Raw genomic sequence first — 14,403 nt, 5'->3', positions numbered from 1 at the left:
TGCACGTAGTGTTTTATTTCAGTGTCAGGATCCATTAGAAAAAAGCAGAGTGCGGCAGGGGCGAGGTGCAGCCGGGCTGTACCCGAGCGAGCCCCACCACCGAGGGTGATGGTCAGCACCACGGCGGACACGGGAATCACCAGGGGCTGCAGGTCAGGACTGGGGGGGCTCTGGATAGGGGGAGGGGCTGTGTTAGTATGAACTTTGGGAAACATGGCGCCTCTTGGCCCTGCTCCGGCCCGGCAGTCGCTAGCAGGGCCCATCCACTGCCCTTCCCCAGACCCTGCGCGCTCGGGGCAGCCTGAGCCCCCCGGCTGCGGGTGGGACTGGGGCCGGGGCTGGCAGGGGCCGGGAGCCGGCCCCACTAGCGGGAGAACTTGCGCACGGTGCGGTACGAGTCTGGCACGGTGAGGTGCTGCGCCTGCCCCCGCTCCTCCTCCTCCATCAGGTCCTCGGCAGAGCCCCAGCGCTTCCGGGCCTGGCCCTTGGGCAAGAGCAGGCAGGCCAGCACCCTGTTCCTGCCGTGCACTGCTGGCAGCTCTGGGGGAGAGAGAGGGCAGGGCAGGGTCAGGGCAGGAGACGCAGCCCCCTCCCAGCAGGGCCTACAACCCCCAGCCCCCGCCCCCCCCCCGCGGCAGCCCCCCTCCGGCCCTGGGGGCACAGCTGCAGCTCAGCGGGTGCACAGTGTGGCACCGAGCAGGGAGTGCCCAGCCCTTACACAGCCCCTCCCCGCAGGCAGCCAGGCTAAGCCCTGCCCTGGCTTGTGTGCTCTCCCCCCATGCGCACACTGCTTGTGGCCCCACACCCCACCATGGACCCGCCTTCTGGAGAGGCTGCGAGGGAGGCGCCCGACCCCTGGAGCTGGGGCAGGGGGCCCCACAGGGAGACGGGGCCCCCGAAGGGTGGACAGACAGACAGACAAGGGGCATTTCTCACGGGGCATCATGGCAGCTCTGTCCAGGGGCTTCTCTGCTCTCAGGTAGTGCCTGGCCAGGTGCCCGCTGTAATCCCGCACGTTCTGCTTGGCACCTGCCGGGACACACAGCTCAGCCCCGGCCTAGCGATGGAGAATGCACCAGGAGGGCTCCAAGCCCTGGGGCATGACCCCCTCCCCCACAGGGGTCACCCAGCGGGTGGGGCCCTTGGCGTCAGCCCCACCCAACCCCCTTCCCCGTGCTTTCCTGTGCCAGTGGTGTCATCAGAAGGGCCCCAGGCCAGGGGTGGCAGGTCCCTGGGGCGGGTGCTGCTCACCGTAGCTCCGGACGAGCAGGTCCATGACCTGGCGGTGCCCATGCAGTGCGGCAATGTGCAGGGGGGTGTAGCCCTGCGGGGGACACAGGAGGCATCAGGACGCGAGGGACTGGTGGCTTCAGACCCCCAGCCCAGCCCTGCAGGAAGGAAATGGGCCAATCTCCCCACCCAGGGGACATGGACATCACCCCCTTAGAGAGGCCCCCCGACCCTGCAGAAACACCCCCTTCCACAGCACAGCCCCCCAGTGATCTCTCTGCCCCCATCCTTCCCAGTGAGACCCCCCAGCATCCAGTCCTGCTCCACCAACTATCACCCCGCCCCTGGGCACCAGGGCCACTGCCTAATCTGTCCTGAGGAGCCTGCTGCGAGGTCTGTCCGTCTGTCCTTCCCGGGCACCTGCATACTCACGCCCTGTGTGGTGGGGGAGGGGAGAAGAAAGCACAGGCTTAGTACAGAGCTCCAGGACCCCTTCCAGGTAACCCTACACGCCCAGCACACGCAGTGCCATGCTCCCAATGCAGCTGGGCCCCAGCCGCCACCCCTCTCCCGACATGTCCCATCCCACCTGAGCTCAGGCTGCAGCCCTCTGGGGCCATCGCCAGCAATGGTGTCCTGGCAAGCCCCCGGCAGCCCCAAGCCCCCTCGGCTCCTCCCACCCGCCCAGCAGCTGGGCACAAGGCAGGCAGGTACTCACGTGCTGGGTCCGAGCAAAGGGCCAGCAGCATGGGGAGGGGAGAGGAGAACCCATTAGAGCCAGGCATGTATGGATTGCCCCCCTCCCTCGCTGCTCCCAGCCCCCTCCACCCCCCAGGGCTTCCCAGGCCAGGGACCCCACCCTCCGGCCCCCACTCAGGGATGCTGGGAGGCCAGGGGCTGGGGCTGGCAGAGCCCCTACTGGGACCTGCTGCCTGGGGCTGGAGCCCCTCCAGTGCCAGCCCTGCACAGGGCCCCGAGCCCGCCTGCCTCCCCTCGCCTGCCGGGAACTCACCGCTCGCATGTTGACATCGGCACCTGCAGCCACCAGCAGTGAGGCCATGTCCTCCTTGCCGTGTTTGGCCGCCCAGTGCAGCGCTGTCTGCGGGGAGAGGCAGGGCTGGGCTCAGAACCCCAAACCCAGCCTCGCCCACCCCCTGACAGGGCCTGGCTCCCCCCATGCTGGGCTCAGGCAAAGCCACCTCTGCTCCACCCCCAGCCCCACTCTCCCGGGAAGAGGCACTTCCTCCAGCGGGGAACTCCAGCGGGGAACGTGGGCAGGACACAGACACCAGCACCTCTCCCCCACCGGCTCCATGACACCCTCCCGTGGGGCTGAAGGGGCACTGCCCCGGGCAGGAGTCACTATGTTTAACCCCTGTGCAGAGACCAGTGACAGTGGGGCAGGCCTAGGTGAGTGCAGAGAGGGAGGGGCTATTGTCAGGCCCGTCAGATGGGGAAACTGAGGCCCAGGGAAAGGGCTGACCATGAAGGCCCCACAGTGAGCCAGCAACAGAGCAAGAAACAGAACCCAGGAGTCCTGACTCCCAGCCCTGAGCTGAGTCCATCTGCCCACTCTGCCCTAGTGCCCTGCTGGGCCCCCCTGCCCTGCACCCCACCTGCCAGCGCTCAGCTCGCTGGGGAGGAGCCAGGGAGCCCCGGCCTGGGAATGCAGCAGGGAGGGGTTGAGGCTGATCCTGGGGTCCCAGAAGGGTCATACTTACAAACTGCTCCCGGCCGAGATGGGTGGCAGCGCCAGCAGGGACGGGCAGCAGGGTCGGGCAGAGAAGGAGACGTGTTAGAAGCATTGCACGGGGCCCCCAGAGCCAGCACGGCACTGGTCCAACGTGGGGGACGGCAGCCAAAACCTTCCATTTGGGACAGGAAACTCGACCACCAAACGTCTGGATTTGGACACCCTGCCAGGGCCTGGGGGGAGCTGTTCTTCGGGCTTTGGGGCCCCTTCTTCCCTATAGCCCGGGCTGTTGGCTGGACTACCCTGCTAGTGCCCCCTGGGGCTGGGCTGAGCTCCCGTCCAGACCCCCTGGGCTCCCTGCTGTGCACTGGGGCTCCCGCCAGAGACCAGGGGTCAACCAACCTGCAGCAACCCTAACACTCCCCAGAGCCTCTGCGGGAGCAGCAGTTCCACCTGCCCCACACCTGCCCCAACTTACCCCCTGAGCCGCACCGGAACCAGAGCAGGTCAGCGACCGGGAAGAGAGAGAGAGCAGGAAGTCAGAGCCTGTAGATGGAGGGGGCAGGGTACAGGCCTGGGGCAGGGCAAGAGGGCGGGGAGGGGACAGGCAGGTGGCGGGCAGTGGAGGACAGGTGAGGCCAGTGGGTTCATTAGCTGCAGGAGGGGCTGGGATTTCACAGGAGTTTGGGGTCCCAAGTGCTTGACTTTGCCCCAGGCCCCTCTGGGATTCGCAAGGCAGTGCAGAGGAATTGGACCATTGCGCAACCCACCCCCAGCTCCAGCCTGAGCCACCCAGTCAGGGCTGGAGGGATCATGGGCCTGACATGGCCCTGTACTCACCGAGGTGAAGTCCTGCAGCACGTCCCGCAAAACCAGAGAAAGAGAGAGAAAATGGGTGAGCTCAGGTTAGGGCTGGGGCAGCCCCCCCTCTGGGACACAGAGCAGCCCCCTCCCTGCCCAAGAGCAGCGGGTTGGGCCCAGAGCCCCCCCACTTTCCCCAGCCAGCTGAGCACATCAGGCCGGGCATGAGGGCCAGACTTACCTTCCTGGTGGCCAGGGATGGCTCCTGTTTGAGCAGGTGACTCAGGGTGAGCAGGTGCCCACTGGCCGCCCCTTGCAGCCACTCCTTCTCCACCAGGTCCAGCTGCGGGGGAGAGACACAGTGAGTGACAGACAGCAGCACCGGGGCCCGACAGGGCCGGAGGGGGGCCTCACAATGGCTCTCGGCCCAGAGGGAGATGGGTTCTCACTCGGGCTGTCAAGCCATTTAAAAAATTAATCGTGATTAATCACGCTCTTAAAGAATACTAGAATACCATTTATTTAAACATTTTTGGATGTTTTCTACATTTTCAAATATATCGATTTCAATTACAACACAGAATAGAAAGGGCACAGGGCTCACTTGATATTATTATTTTTATTTCAAATATTTGCACTGTAAAAAACAAAAGAAATAGTATTTTACAATTCACCTAACACAAGTACTGCAGTGCAATCTCTTTATCATGAAAGTTGAACTTATAAATGTAGAATTACGTACAAAAAATAACTGCATTCAAAAATAAAACAGTGTAAAACTTTAGAGCCTACAAGTCCACTCGGTCCTACTTCAGCCAATTACTCAAACAAGTTTCAGAGTAGCAGCTGTGTTAGTTTGTATCCGCAAAAAGGAAAGGCACCTTAGAGACTAACAAATTTATTTGAGCATAAGCTTTCGTGAACTACAGCTCACTCCATCGAGTGCCTTCAGTGGACAAACAAGTTTGTTTCCATTTGCAGGAGATAATGCTGCCCACTTCTTGTTTACGTCAACAGAAAGTGAGAACAGGCGTTCGCATGCACTTTTGTAGCCAGTGTTGTAAGATATTTACATACCAGATGCGTTAAAGATTCATATGTCCCTTCATGCTTCAGCCACCATTCCAGGGGACATGCATCCATGCTGATGACAGGTTCTGCTCGATAACAATCCAAAGCGGTCCGGACTGACGCGCGTTCATTTTCATTACCTGAGTCAGATGCCACCAGCAGAAGGTTGATTTTCTTTTTTGGTGGTGTGGGTTCGGTAGTTTCCGCATAGGAGTGTTGCTCTTTTAAGACTTCTGAAAGCATGCTTCACACCTCTTCCCTCCCAGATTTTGGAAGGCACTTCTGATTCTTAAACCTTGGGTCGAGTGCTGTAGCTATCTTTAGAAATCTCACATTGGTACCTTCTTTGGGTTTTGTCAAATCTGCTGTGAAAGTGTTCTTAAAATGAACAATGTGTGCTGGGTCAGCATCCGAGACTGCTATAACATGAACTATATGGCAGAATGCGGGTAAAACAGAGCAGGGGACATACAGTTCTCCCCCAAGGAGTTCAGTCACTAATTTAATTAACACACTGCTTTTTTAACGAACATCATCAGCATGGAAGCATGTCCTCTGGAATGGTGGCCAAAGCATGAAGGGGCATACGAATGTTTAGCGTATCTGGCACATAAATACCTTGCAATGTCAGCTACAAAAGTGCCATGCGAATGCCTGTTCTCACTTTCAGGTGACGTTGTAAATAAGAAGAGGGCAGCATTATCTCCCGTAAATGTTAGCAAACTTGTTTTTCTGAGCGATTGGCTGAACAAGAAGTAGGACTGAGTGGACTTGTAGGCTCTAAAGTTTTACACTGTTTTGTTTTTGAGTGCAGTTATGTAACTCAAAAAAAATCTACATTTGTAAATTGCACTTTCACGACAAAGATTGCATTACAGTACTTGTATGTGGTGAATTGAAAAATACTATTTCTTTTATCATTTTACAGTGCAAATATTTGTAACAAAAATAATATCAAGTGAGCACTGTACCCTTTGTATTCCGTGTTGTAATTGAAATCGATATATTTGAAAATGTAGAAAAACATCCAAAATATTTAATATATTTGAATTGGTATTCTATTGTTTAACAGTGCAATAAATCGCGATTAATTTTTTTGAGTTAATCACATGAGTTAACTGCGATTAATTGACAGCCCTAGTTCCCACCTCTCAGCAGCACCGGGACCCCACAAGGCGGGGGGCTTACAGTGGCCCTCGGCCCAGAGGGAGATGGGTTCCCACCTCTCAGCAGGGAAGCTGGGCAGACCCCAGCTCGAGAACACGGGCCGGGGACGAGGCGAGGACGGGCTCAGCGTCGGCTGCCGGAAGGAGTCGGGGCTCTCGCCTGGGAAGGGACCCAGCCGCTCCGACAGATCCGGAGCCTGAACACGGAGGTCCCTGCAGCGTGGCTGGGCTTGGGGCTCACCAGAACAGTCTGTGCTTCCAGCTCTCTCGCTCTGGGCCACCCTGCGGCCTCCCTGGGCCGTGTCCAGGGGACGAACAAACCCTCCTGTTGAGCCAGCGCCGTGCGAGTGTCACTGAAAGGCTGGGCGAGGTGCGGTCTCCCCGGCGGGGCGCACGAGTCTCTGCCAGGGGCTGGCTCAGTGGGACTGGCTGAGCGGAGCTGACGGTGCCATCAGGAGGGCTGGAGCCCTGCAGGTCCTGTCTAAGGAGCTGCACGGCCTGCCCTGTGCAGGAAGAGGGAGACCCCAGGGAGCTGGGGGGCCTGGCACACTGACGGGGCCTGTCCTAGAGACTGTTCCACGGCCGGGGGCATAGCACCGGTCCTGGGCATCCAACACCCCGTCCTCCCTACTACTCACCGCCACAGGGCTGGAGCCCAGGCTGCTCCCTCCATCTTCGGAGGCGTCCTGATCCGACGCAGGCTGCCGGGAGAGCAGAGGGAGAGGGCGGGAGGTGCACGGGGTTGCCAGGAGGGGGCGCTCTCCCCACACATGGGGGCAGGGGGAGTGACGCAGCTGCAGCCAGTGCCCACTGCCCATTCGGACGGCACCAAGGGACACCACAGCTGGGGGGGAGTCCCCCAGCCCCACCTCCTCCCCCACCTTCCAGGGAACCTCCCTGTCCTGCCTGCCAGCCCTGCAGCCGGGTGCCAGGCTCTCCGCAGCCCAGGACTGACCTGGGCTCCGTGTGGCAGCGACCCAAGAGCCGCCGGGCTGCTTGGCCAGCAGAGCCAGGCCTGGGGTTCGGCCCCTGGTGACGGAGCTGGACGTCTGTCTGCTCCGTGGAGCGGGGCCAGGAATACTGCCATGTCCAGGGGTGCCGGGTCCCGGCTGGCCCATGGGGGTGCTGGGGCCTGCAGGGCACACACAATCCCAGCCAGGGGCCCGGCCCAGCCCCTGCATTTCCCCAGTGCCCCCATTCAGCCCCTCAGCAGCACGGCCCAGATGGCCCCCAGCCGCACCCCGTCTGCAGCGCCGGGAGGCCTCAGCGCCGCCTCCTGGCGGAGCACCCAGCACGTGTCCTTCGGGAGGCTGGCTCCCGAGACTCCCCTTTCCCACTAGCAGGACAAATCGGGTGTTGGCAGCTGCCAGTGACCCCAGACTCCTGCTCGGGATCGCCGTCTGCAGCGGCCCCAAACACCTGGGGCTCTAACCCCGCTGTGCCTCCTGCTGCCCACGCCCCCAAGACCACGGTCCCCCCCAACACTCGCCATTCTCTGCCCATTCACCGGGGGCGTCTCCCACAGCACACCCCTCCCCTGGCGGTCAGAGACCTGCTACCCAGTGCGTCCCTGGGGGGCCCTGCCTGCGTGTGAGAGCCCCAGACCCGGCTCCTTCCGCCCCTCCCGCCGCCACTGGCTACTTTGCCGGGCACCCCTCACCTTGGAGACGCTCTCTGCATCCTCCTCTGCCGCTCTTGGGGGCTCTGGCTCAGGCTGTGGGTTGGGGGCTGTCGCAGGGGCCCCCTCGAGGCTGCCCCAGGCTGCAGGGCTCTGCCCCCCAGGAGACTGCCAAGGGAGGAATTCAGGATGACCTGCCTGCGGGACTGTCCCCACCACTAGCTGGGAGCACAGGGGCTGGGGGCTGAGTGAAACAGAGCCCCTGGGGCTCCACGCTGGGGCCCCGGCCCAGAGCTCTCCCCCTTCCCCTCTCCCTGGGACCCCTTTCCTCTCCCCCGGCCCAGAGCTCTCCCCCTTCCCCTCCCCCCGGCCCGGAGCTCTCCCTCTTCCCCTCCCTCTGGGACCCCCTTCCCCTCCTCCCGGCCCAGAAATCTCCCCCTTCCCCTTCCCCGAGGAAACACAGGGGCCCAGCCTGGAACAGGGGAGCCCCCAGCTCCCAGCACCCGAGCTCAGGGCCTCGTGCATCAGGATGGGCCAGGTGCTCTGCAGCCAGTCAGCAGCTGCCTGAGGGGAGAGCCCCAAACCCAGCCTGGCCCCAGGGATGGTACCACAGCAGGGGCCAAACCGCTCAGCCCCCCTTCACCATGGGGCCTCGGGGAGCTGCACAGCACGTGTGCCCAGCCCGAGCGCCGTTCCCACTTCTGCCGCCGGCAGCGCCCTACGTGCCCTCCCCAAGCTCCCAGGGCCACACACGCCCCCGCGGGGCAGGGCATGTGGGGGGCTGCTGTGGTGGGCAGGGGCCAGGGAGCCAAGGGAGGGGGAAGCCCATGGCAGTGCCCTGGGGCAGGGGGCGAGGGTTCCCTGCGTCTCACCGAAGCACTGACGTCAGTGACCAGGATGTGGGGCATTGCAGGCCCTTCAGCTGGCCCTGCCCGCCGGCCCTCCCACAGGGCCATGCCGGCCAGCAGGCCAGGCGCCGCTTCCTGGTAGCCTCGCTTCAGCACCACGTACTTCTCACCCTGCGGGTCAGATCAGAGCAAGTCATGGCCTGGTGCACCCAGCGCCCTCCCACCGCTGGGCCCCGGGGCCTGGGCTTAGCTCAGGAGATGCCCACACTCACCTCCCCCTGCCGGACCAGGGCTAGCTAGTTCCCAAGATCCATGAAGGCCTCGTGGGGCTGAGCTGTGGGGACAAGGGCTGTTCAGACCTCCCTGGGACAGGGACTCCCGTTCATGCCACTGGGGGCCAACCACAGTCCCTTCCCCAGTGGGGCCCCCTCCAGCTGCTCCTGGCAGCAGCTGGATTCCCCTGTTCTGGCTCTTTCCCACCAGAACAAGGCACAAAATGCTGGAAAACTCCTGTCCCCCAAAACATCCCGAGACCCAACGTCACTGCAGCTGGAGCAGCCCCATGGAGCCCTGCCTCCCTAACATCCTGTGGCGGTGAGTCCCCCAGGACAACGTCACAATCATGCCGAGGAGAACTCCCTTCTATTCACTGACTCCTTCCTCCCCATCTCCCAGCGCAGAGATCCCCTCCCCATTGAGCCGGGCTCTCTGGCACGCTGCTCCAGGCTGAGGAAGTGCCTGGTCACCAGCCCTCAGTACAGGCTTAGGAAACAGCCAGCCACAAACAATGGAACAAGCAGACCCAGGTCCGTCCGCGCAGGGATAAAAGCCCCGCAGCATGGCTGGGGCTGGCCCAGGCCACCTGACTCGGGCTCCGGGGCGAAAAAATCACCATGCAGACATTTGGGCTCAGGCTGGAGCAGAGCTCTGGGAACCTCCCACCTCGCAGGGTGCCTGAGCGTCTGCACAGCGATTTTCAGGCCCGCAGCCGGAGCCCAGGCCAGCAGCGGGGTTGTAGCCCTGTGTAGATGCAGCTCCGGGGGCCAGAGCTAACAGCTGGGGGCTAAGCAGCACCACACCGGCCCCCTGCGCAGCGCCCAGCAGGACCAAAGCGAACATGCAGGTAGCACAGGACTGAGCCCCACGGGTGGGCACCGTCCCCCCCAAGGCAGCCCCACTGCCCCCCAGGCAGGCAGGGTCACCCCCCTCCCCTCCAGGCAGCCCCCCAGCCCCATGTGTAGGCAGGGTCGCTCCCCCAGGCAACCTCACAGCCCCCCGGGCAGGTAGGGTCACCCCTTTCCCCTCAAGGCAGCTCCACAGCCCCCCGGGCAGGCACGGTCACCCCCAGGCAGCCCCAGAGCCCCCCAGACAGGAAGGGTCACCCCCCCCAACATCCCCAGAGCCCCCTGGGCAGGTAGGGTCACCCCATCCCCAACAGCCCCAGAGCCTCCTGGGCAGGCAGGGTCACCCCCCCTCCCAACAGCCCCAGAGCCCCCCGGGCAGGCAGGGTCACCCCCCCAACAGCCTCCGAGCCCCCTGGGCAGACAGGGTCACCCCCCCCAACAGCCCCAGAGCCCCTCGGACAGGCAGGGTCACCCCCCCCAACAGCCCCAGAGCCCCTCGGGCAGGGAGGGTCACCCCCCTCCCCTCCAGGCAGCCCCATGCGTAGGCAGGGTCACCCCCCCCCAGGCAGCCCCAGAGCCCCCCGGGCAGGCAGGGTCACTCCCCCGACAGCCCCAGAGCCCCCCGGGCAGGCAGGGTCACCCCCCTGACAGCCCCAGAGCCCCCCGGGCAGGCAGGGTCACCCCCAAGGCAGCAAGGCTGGAGTGCCCAGCAGGCCCACGGCAGTTCGAGGTCACTAGTTGAGCGTGTTGGTACCTGCTGGAAGCTGCTCCCCAGGCCAGAAGGGAGCTGCCAGGACCCCCTGGCTGCGGGGGTCTCTCTGGCGAGAGTGCTGGAGAGGAGGGCTGGCCTGGCTGGGATCACACACAGTCCTATCTCCCCAGAGCAGACATGCAGACAGGAATCCTCTCCCAGGGCTCCACCCAGACAGGCCAGCTGACAGCTGCGGGGGGCGGGGGGGGGGGAGCACTGGGTTTAAAGTGACCCCTTGCACAGGGCCCTGGGGCTGGAAGGAGTCTGGGGGCCCAGACACTCCCTGCTCAGTAGCCCCCCAGGCAGTGTCCTCCGGGAGCATCTGCCGTGCCAGCCCGAGGTCAGTCTAGGGCAGAGAGCCATCACCCAGATTCTATCCCCAGCGGGGCCGGGCCAGTTTGGGTGGAGCCGCGACTCCCAGAGACAAGCCCCACCTCTTACACTGAACCGGCACCTGCCAGGTTAACATCGCAAGGGCACCAGGAGGGACACAGGAACGGCCAGACAGGCTCAGCCCCGAGGCCCATTGCTCCAGTCTCCAACAGCCAGCCCCAGACATATCAGAGGGAGTTACAAGGATCCCACAGTCAATCAACGGGGAGAATTGGCCCCCCACAAAGGTCTCACCCTGATCTCCAATAGTCAAAGACCAGTTCAGACCCTGGAACTCTTTCAAACATTTTGTCAGCATTAACTGTGACATCTCTGGAGATTCGGGATCTCCATCCCCCTTGGAATCTAGCCAAGTTCTTGGCTCAGTGACATCTTGTGGCAGTGAGTTCCACAGGCTAATTACACAATGCGTGAACAAGAATTTCCTTTATTAGTTTTGAATTTCCCATCTGTCAGTTTCACTGGCCGCTCCCTGGTGCCTGTGCTGTGGCTCAGTTTTTCCAGCCTTGCTTGTTCTCTTCACCCATCCCTGACCCCTCAGCTGCGTGCGACGGGGGCCCAGTGCTGCCCACAGGATCCGCACCATCGATTGACGCAAAGGCGCTAGAACGTTCCCCGTGTTATTCTCCACCCCGGCCCTTGTGCAGCCGAACGGCTCAGCTCTTTTGCCCACAGCAGAGGTCTCCACTGGCACCCAGCTCCCGTCCCTGGCAGTTAATCTAGATCCCCGGGAGGTATCAAATTGTCCCCTCCAATGTGCATTACTTCATGTTTATCAACACTGAGTTCCATTTGCCACCATGTTCCTGGATTCACCACTGCGATCACCCAGTCTGACCGGGCCAGAGACCTGCCCCCAAACCATTCCTAGAGCTCTTGGAGAAACATCCCGTCTGGATTTAAAGGAGTCAGTGATGGGAACCCACCCTGGGCCCCGGGAAGTCGTTCCAATGGGAAACTACCTCACCTGTGAAAAATGACGCCTTATTTCCTAATTTGTCTAACTTCAGCATGCCCCACTGGATGGTGTTAGACCTTCCTCTGTGCCACTGACCATCACCCGAGAGTGGGAAGTGAAGTGAGACGAACTGTGTTGTCCACTCTCCTGGCTGCGTTTGCTCTCTCCAGTCCGGACTAGTTAACTTCCCACTAGCTGCCACGTTTGCCCCCACCCTGCCCACCTCCTGCTCCGATCACTAATAACTTGATTAAACAACACAGGCCCCAGCCTGGCACCTTGCAGCCTGCTTTGACCTTGTGACATGGTGAGAACTAAGTGACCATTTCTCCCTGCTCTTTGCTGTCTCCTAGGCCGTTTGCCTCTCATCCGTGATGACAACTAGCCTCTCTAGTAGCTTCTTGTGCGCGACCTTGTCCACCCGGACGTTGGAATCGAAACAAATGAGGCCACCTGGTTCCCCTTCCCGACACAGGCCTGCACCAGGACCACAAGATCCATTTCAAGTTACACCTTCACTTAAACCGCTGCTGCTGTGTGTGCAGACCAGCCCCACTCAGGACCAGGCGGGGGACACAGCACCTTTGCCAGCTCTGGGCCGAGGCCAGAAGGGCCTGCTTAGAGCCCCAGAGCAAGCCGGCTGGCCTACACGCACCCAGGGGTGCCGTGGGGCTGCTGCTGGCTGAAATCGCCCACAATCCATGAGAGGCAGTCGGCATCTCTCTCAGGAGCCTGTGGTCAGAGTGAGGGCTGGAAACACTCTGGCTGGGGCTGATAAATGGTTAACGAATTAGTTGCTCAATCATTGTGCGAGGGGGAAGCTAAGCCCAACCCCCATTCCTGTTAGCACAAGGGAGAGGCAAACCCCTATATCCTGCCCTGACTGCAGCCCCTGCAGCCTGGGCCATTTCTGGCAGGATGTGCTGAGGGAGGAGGCAGAGACTTTCCGGCTTCCACTGGGGACTGACCCAGAAGAAACAGGACAAAGGAGCTCAGGCAAGGGGGGCTGGAGCTGAGCATTTGGGGAGCAGCCAGGGGCGACTTGGTTCAGGCAGCTGTGAGCAGCTGTTTTAGGGCAGGGGCCTGGGAGTCAGGAGCCCCCAGATGGGAACCCGCCCGGCGCGTCGCCCTGCTCAGACACAGATTATCTCCCAGGTTGGATCCGTAATTAAACACCGACTAATCACACTCTCAGGATATTAAACATGTAACAAACCCGCTTAGCTCTGGCCAGGGACGGGGAACGGGAAGGTCACCCAGGCTAATGAGCAGCAAGAGCGGCGGTGTCTCCAGGCGCTGACCCCCACAGCTCTCCTAGGGTAAGGCCAGCCCGCATCACAGCCCCCCCTTTTCCCCTGAGCTGGTGGAGGGGCCCAGGGGCTCAGACCCCGCCTAGCACAGGGGTCACCTCCCCACCGCCCCAGATCCTGTGCACACAGCACGGCCAGCATAGCACCCCCTTCGCCCCTCCTAGTGCCAGGCAAAGCCCCCCCAACTACTCCATCCTGGCCCCAAGCCACAAGAGGCCTCTCACCCACCCTGTCCTATGGCCAGGGCACCACGGGCCAAACACAAAGAGAAACCTGGTTCCCCCTGTACTGCTCCCAGCACACAGCCCACACTCAGCAGTGACAAGGTCCCGGGGCCTGCACAGGCCGGCCGCTCCCATGAAGGGGGCCTGTCAGCCCACGGCTCCGAGCAACAGCCCCCGATTCTGCCCACAACTCCGCTCCAGCTCGCTTGGCATGCACCCCGATCCCCCTGGAGCCCAGGCTTCGCCCAGCCAGGTGGGGGACCCTGGCCCTTTTGCTCTTCCCTCAACTCCCTCCAGTTTCTCAGCATGGCTTGGGCCACAGGCTGAACACTAATGCTGGGGTGGGAGGTGTCTCCAATGGGCCCAGAACCAGTCTGGGGGGGTCTCCCTGGGGGCCAAGCACCGATCTCTGGCAGGGTCTCCCCGGGGGCCAAGCACTGATCCTGGGTGGGAGGTCTCCCTGGGGGCCAAGCACCGATCTCTGGCAGGGTCTCCCCGGGGGCCAAACACTGATCCTGGGTGGGAGGTCTCCCTGGGGCCAAGCACCGATCTCTGGGAGACTCTCTAGGGGCCAAGCACCGATCTCTGGGGAGGTCTCCCCGGGGGCCAAGCACTGATCCTGGGGGGGGTCTCTCTAGGGGCCAAGCACCGATCTCTGGGGGGGGGGTCTCCCTGGGAGCCAAGCACTGATCCTGGGGGGGTCTCTCTAGGGGCCAAGCACCGATCTCTGGGGGGGTCTCCCCGGGGGCCAAGCACTGATCCTGGGGGAGCTGCGAGTCTCTCCCTGGGGCGGCGGCCGAAATGCCGGTTCCGAGCTGGATGTTGGGCCCGGGTCCCTCGGCGCCGGGCACGGGGCGCTGGCTCTGGGACAGCCGAGATGCGGGGACCCCTTAGGGACCATCCTCCCCGAGCCCTCCGCCCAGCCCTGGCCCACCTGGGAGCCGGGGTCCCGGAGGGGGCCGGTGTCGCTCCCGCAGCTCGGCTCCGCGCTGGGCCGGGGCGCTGCGGCAGGCGGGGCGCGGAGCGCACGGTCCAGCCCAGGACGCTGCGCCCCGAGGCGGCCCGTCCGCGGGGTTCGAGCCCCGAGCCCCGAGCCCGTCGCAGCCTCTGCCCCGAGCCCCGCTGCCGGCCCCGGGTCCAGCCCGGCTCTCAGAGCCCCCGGCGACCGGCCGGGCTGTTGGCGGAGCGCGGGGCAGGCGGCAGCTTAGGGCATGGG

At 62.7% G+C, this 14,403-nt stretch overlaps 1 protein-coding gene across 1 annotated transcript; it reads right to left on the bottom strand.

The window, feature by feature from the left end:
* Positions 1–14,375, bottom strand: LOC114021273 (ankyrin repeat domain-containing protein SOWAHC). The gene is made up of 15 exons (XM_043527048.1): positions 14,310–14,375; positions 14,122–14,279; positions 8,452–8,598; positions 7,622–7,747; positions 6,600–6,662; positions 3,966–4,067; positions 3,764–3,775; positions 3,402–3,404; positions 2,952–3,095; positions 2,243–2,329; positions 1,949–1,951; positions 1,663–1,665; positions 1,252–1,324; positions 937–1,029; positions 1–540 (listed from the first exon to the last, which is right to left on the bottom strand). Exons 3-15 carry the CDS (start codon positions 8,533–8,535, stop codon positions 365–367), a joined length of 969 nt encoding a protein of 322 aa, XP_043382983.1. The 5' UTR covers positions 8,536–8,598; positions 14,122–14,279; positions 14,310–14,375; the 3' UTR covers positions 1–364.
* Positions 14,376–14,403: the final 28 nt, after the last annotated feature.

The sequence above is a fragment of the Chelonia mydas genome, chromosome 13 (genome assembly GCF_015237465.2).
Source record: "Chelonia mydas isolate rCheMyd1 chromosome 13, rCheMyd1.pri.v2, whole genome shotgun sequence".
Lineage (NCBI taxonomy): Eukaryota > Metazoa > Chordata > Testudines > Cheloniidae > Chelonia > Chelonia mydas.
Note: the sequence above shows the minus strand (reverse complement) of the source record. Positions and strands in the feature narration are given on the sequence as shown.

Bases quoted from the DNA above. Each gene is read 5' to 3' on its own strand.
- LOC114021273 (XM_043527048.1), bottom strand. From the start codon at position 8,535: ATGGCCCTGTGGGAGGGCCGGCGGGCAGGGCCAGCTGAAGGGCCTGCA. The intron at 6,663-7,621 runs GTGAGGGGTGCC...CTCTCCCGGCAG, and splicing joins ATGCAGAGAGCGTCTCCAAG to CCTGCGTCGGATCAGGACGC. The intron at 541-936 runs GTGAGAAATGCC...TCTCTCCCCCAG, and splicing joins CAGAGCTGCCATGATGCCCC to AGCTGCCAGCAGTGCACGGC.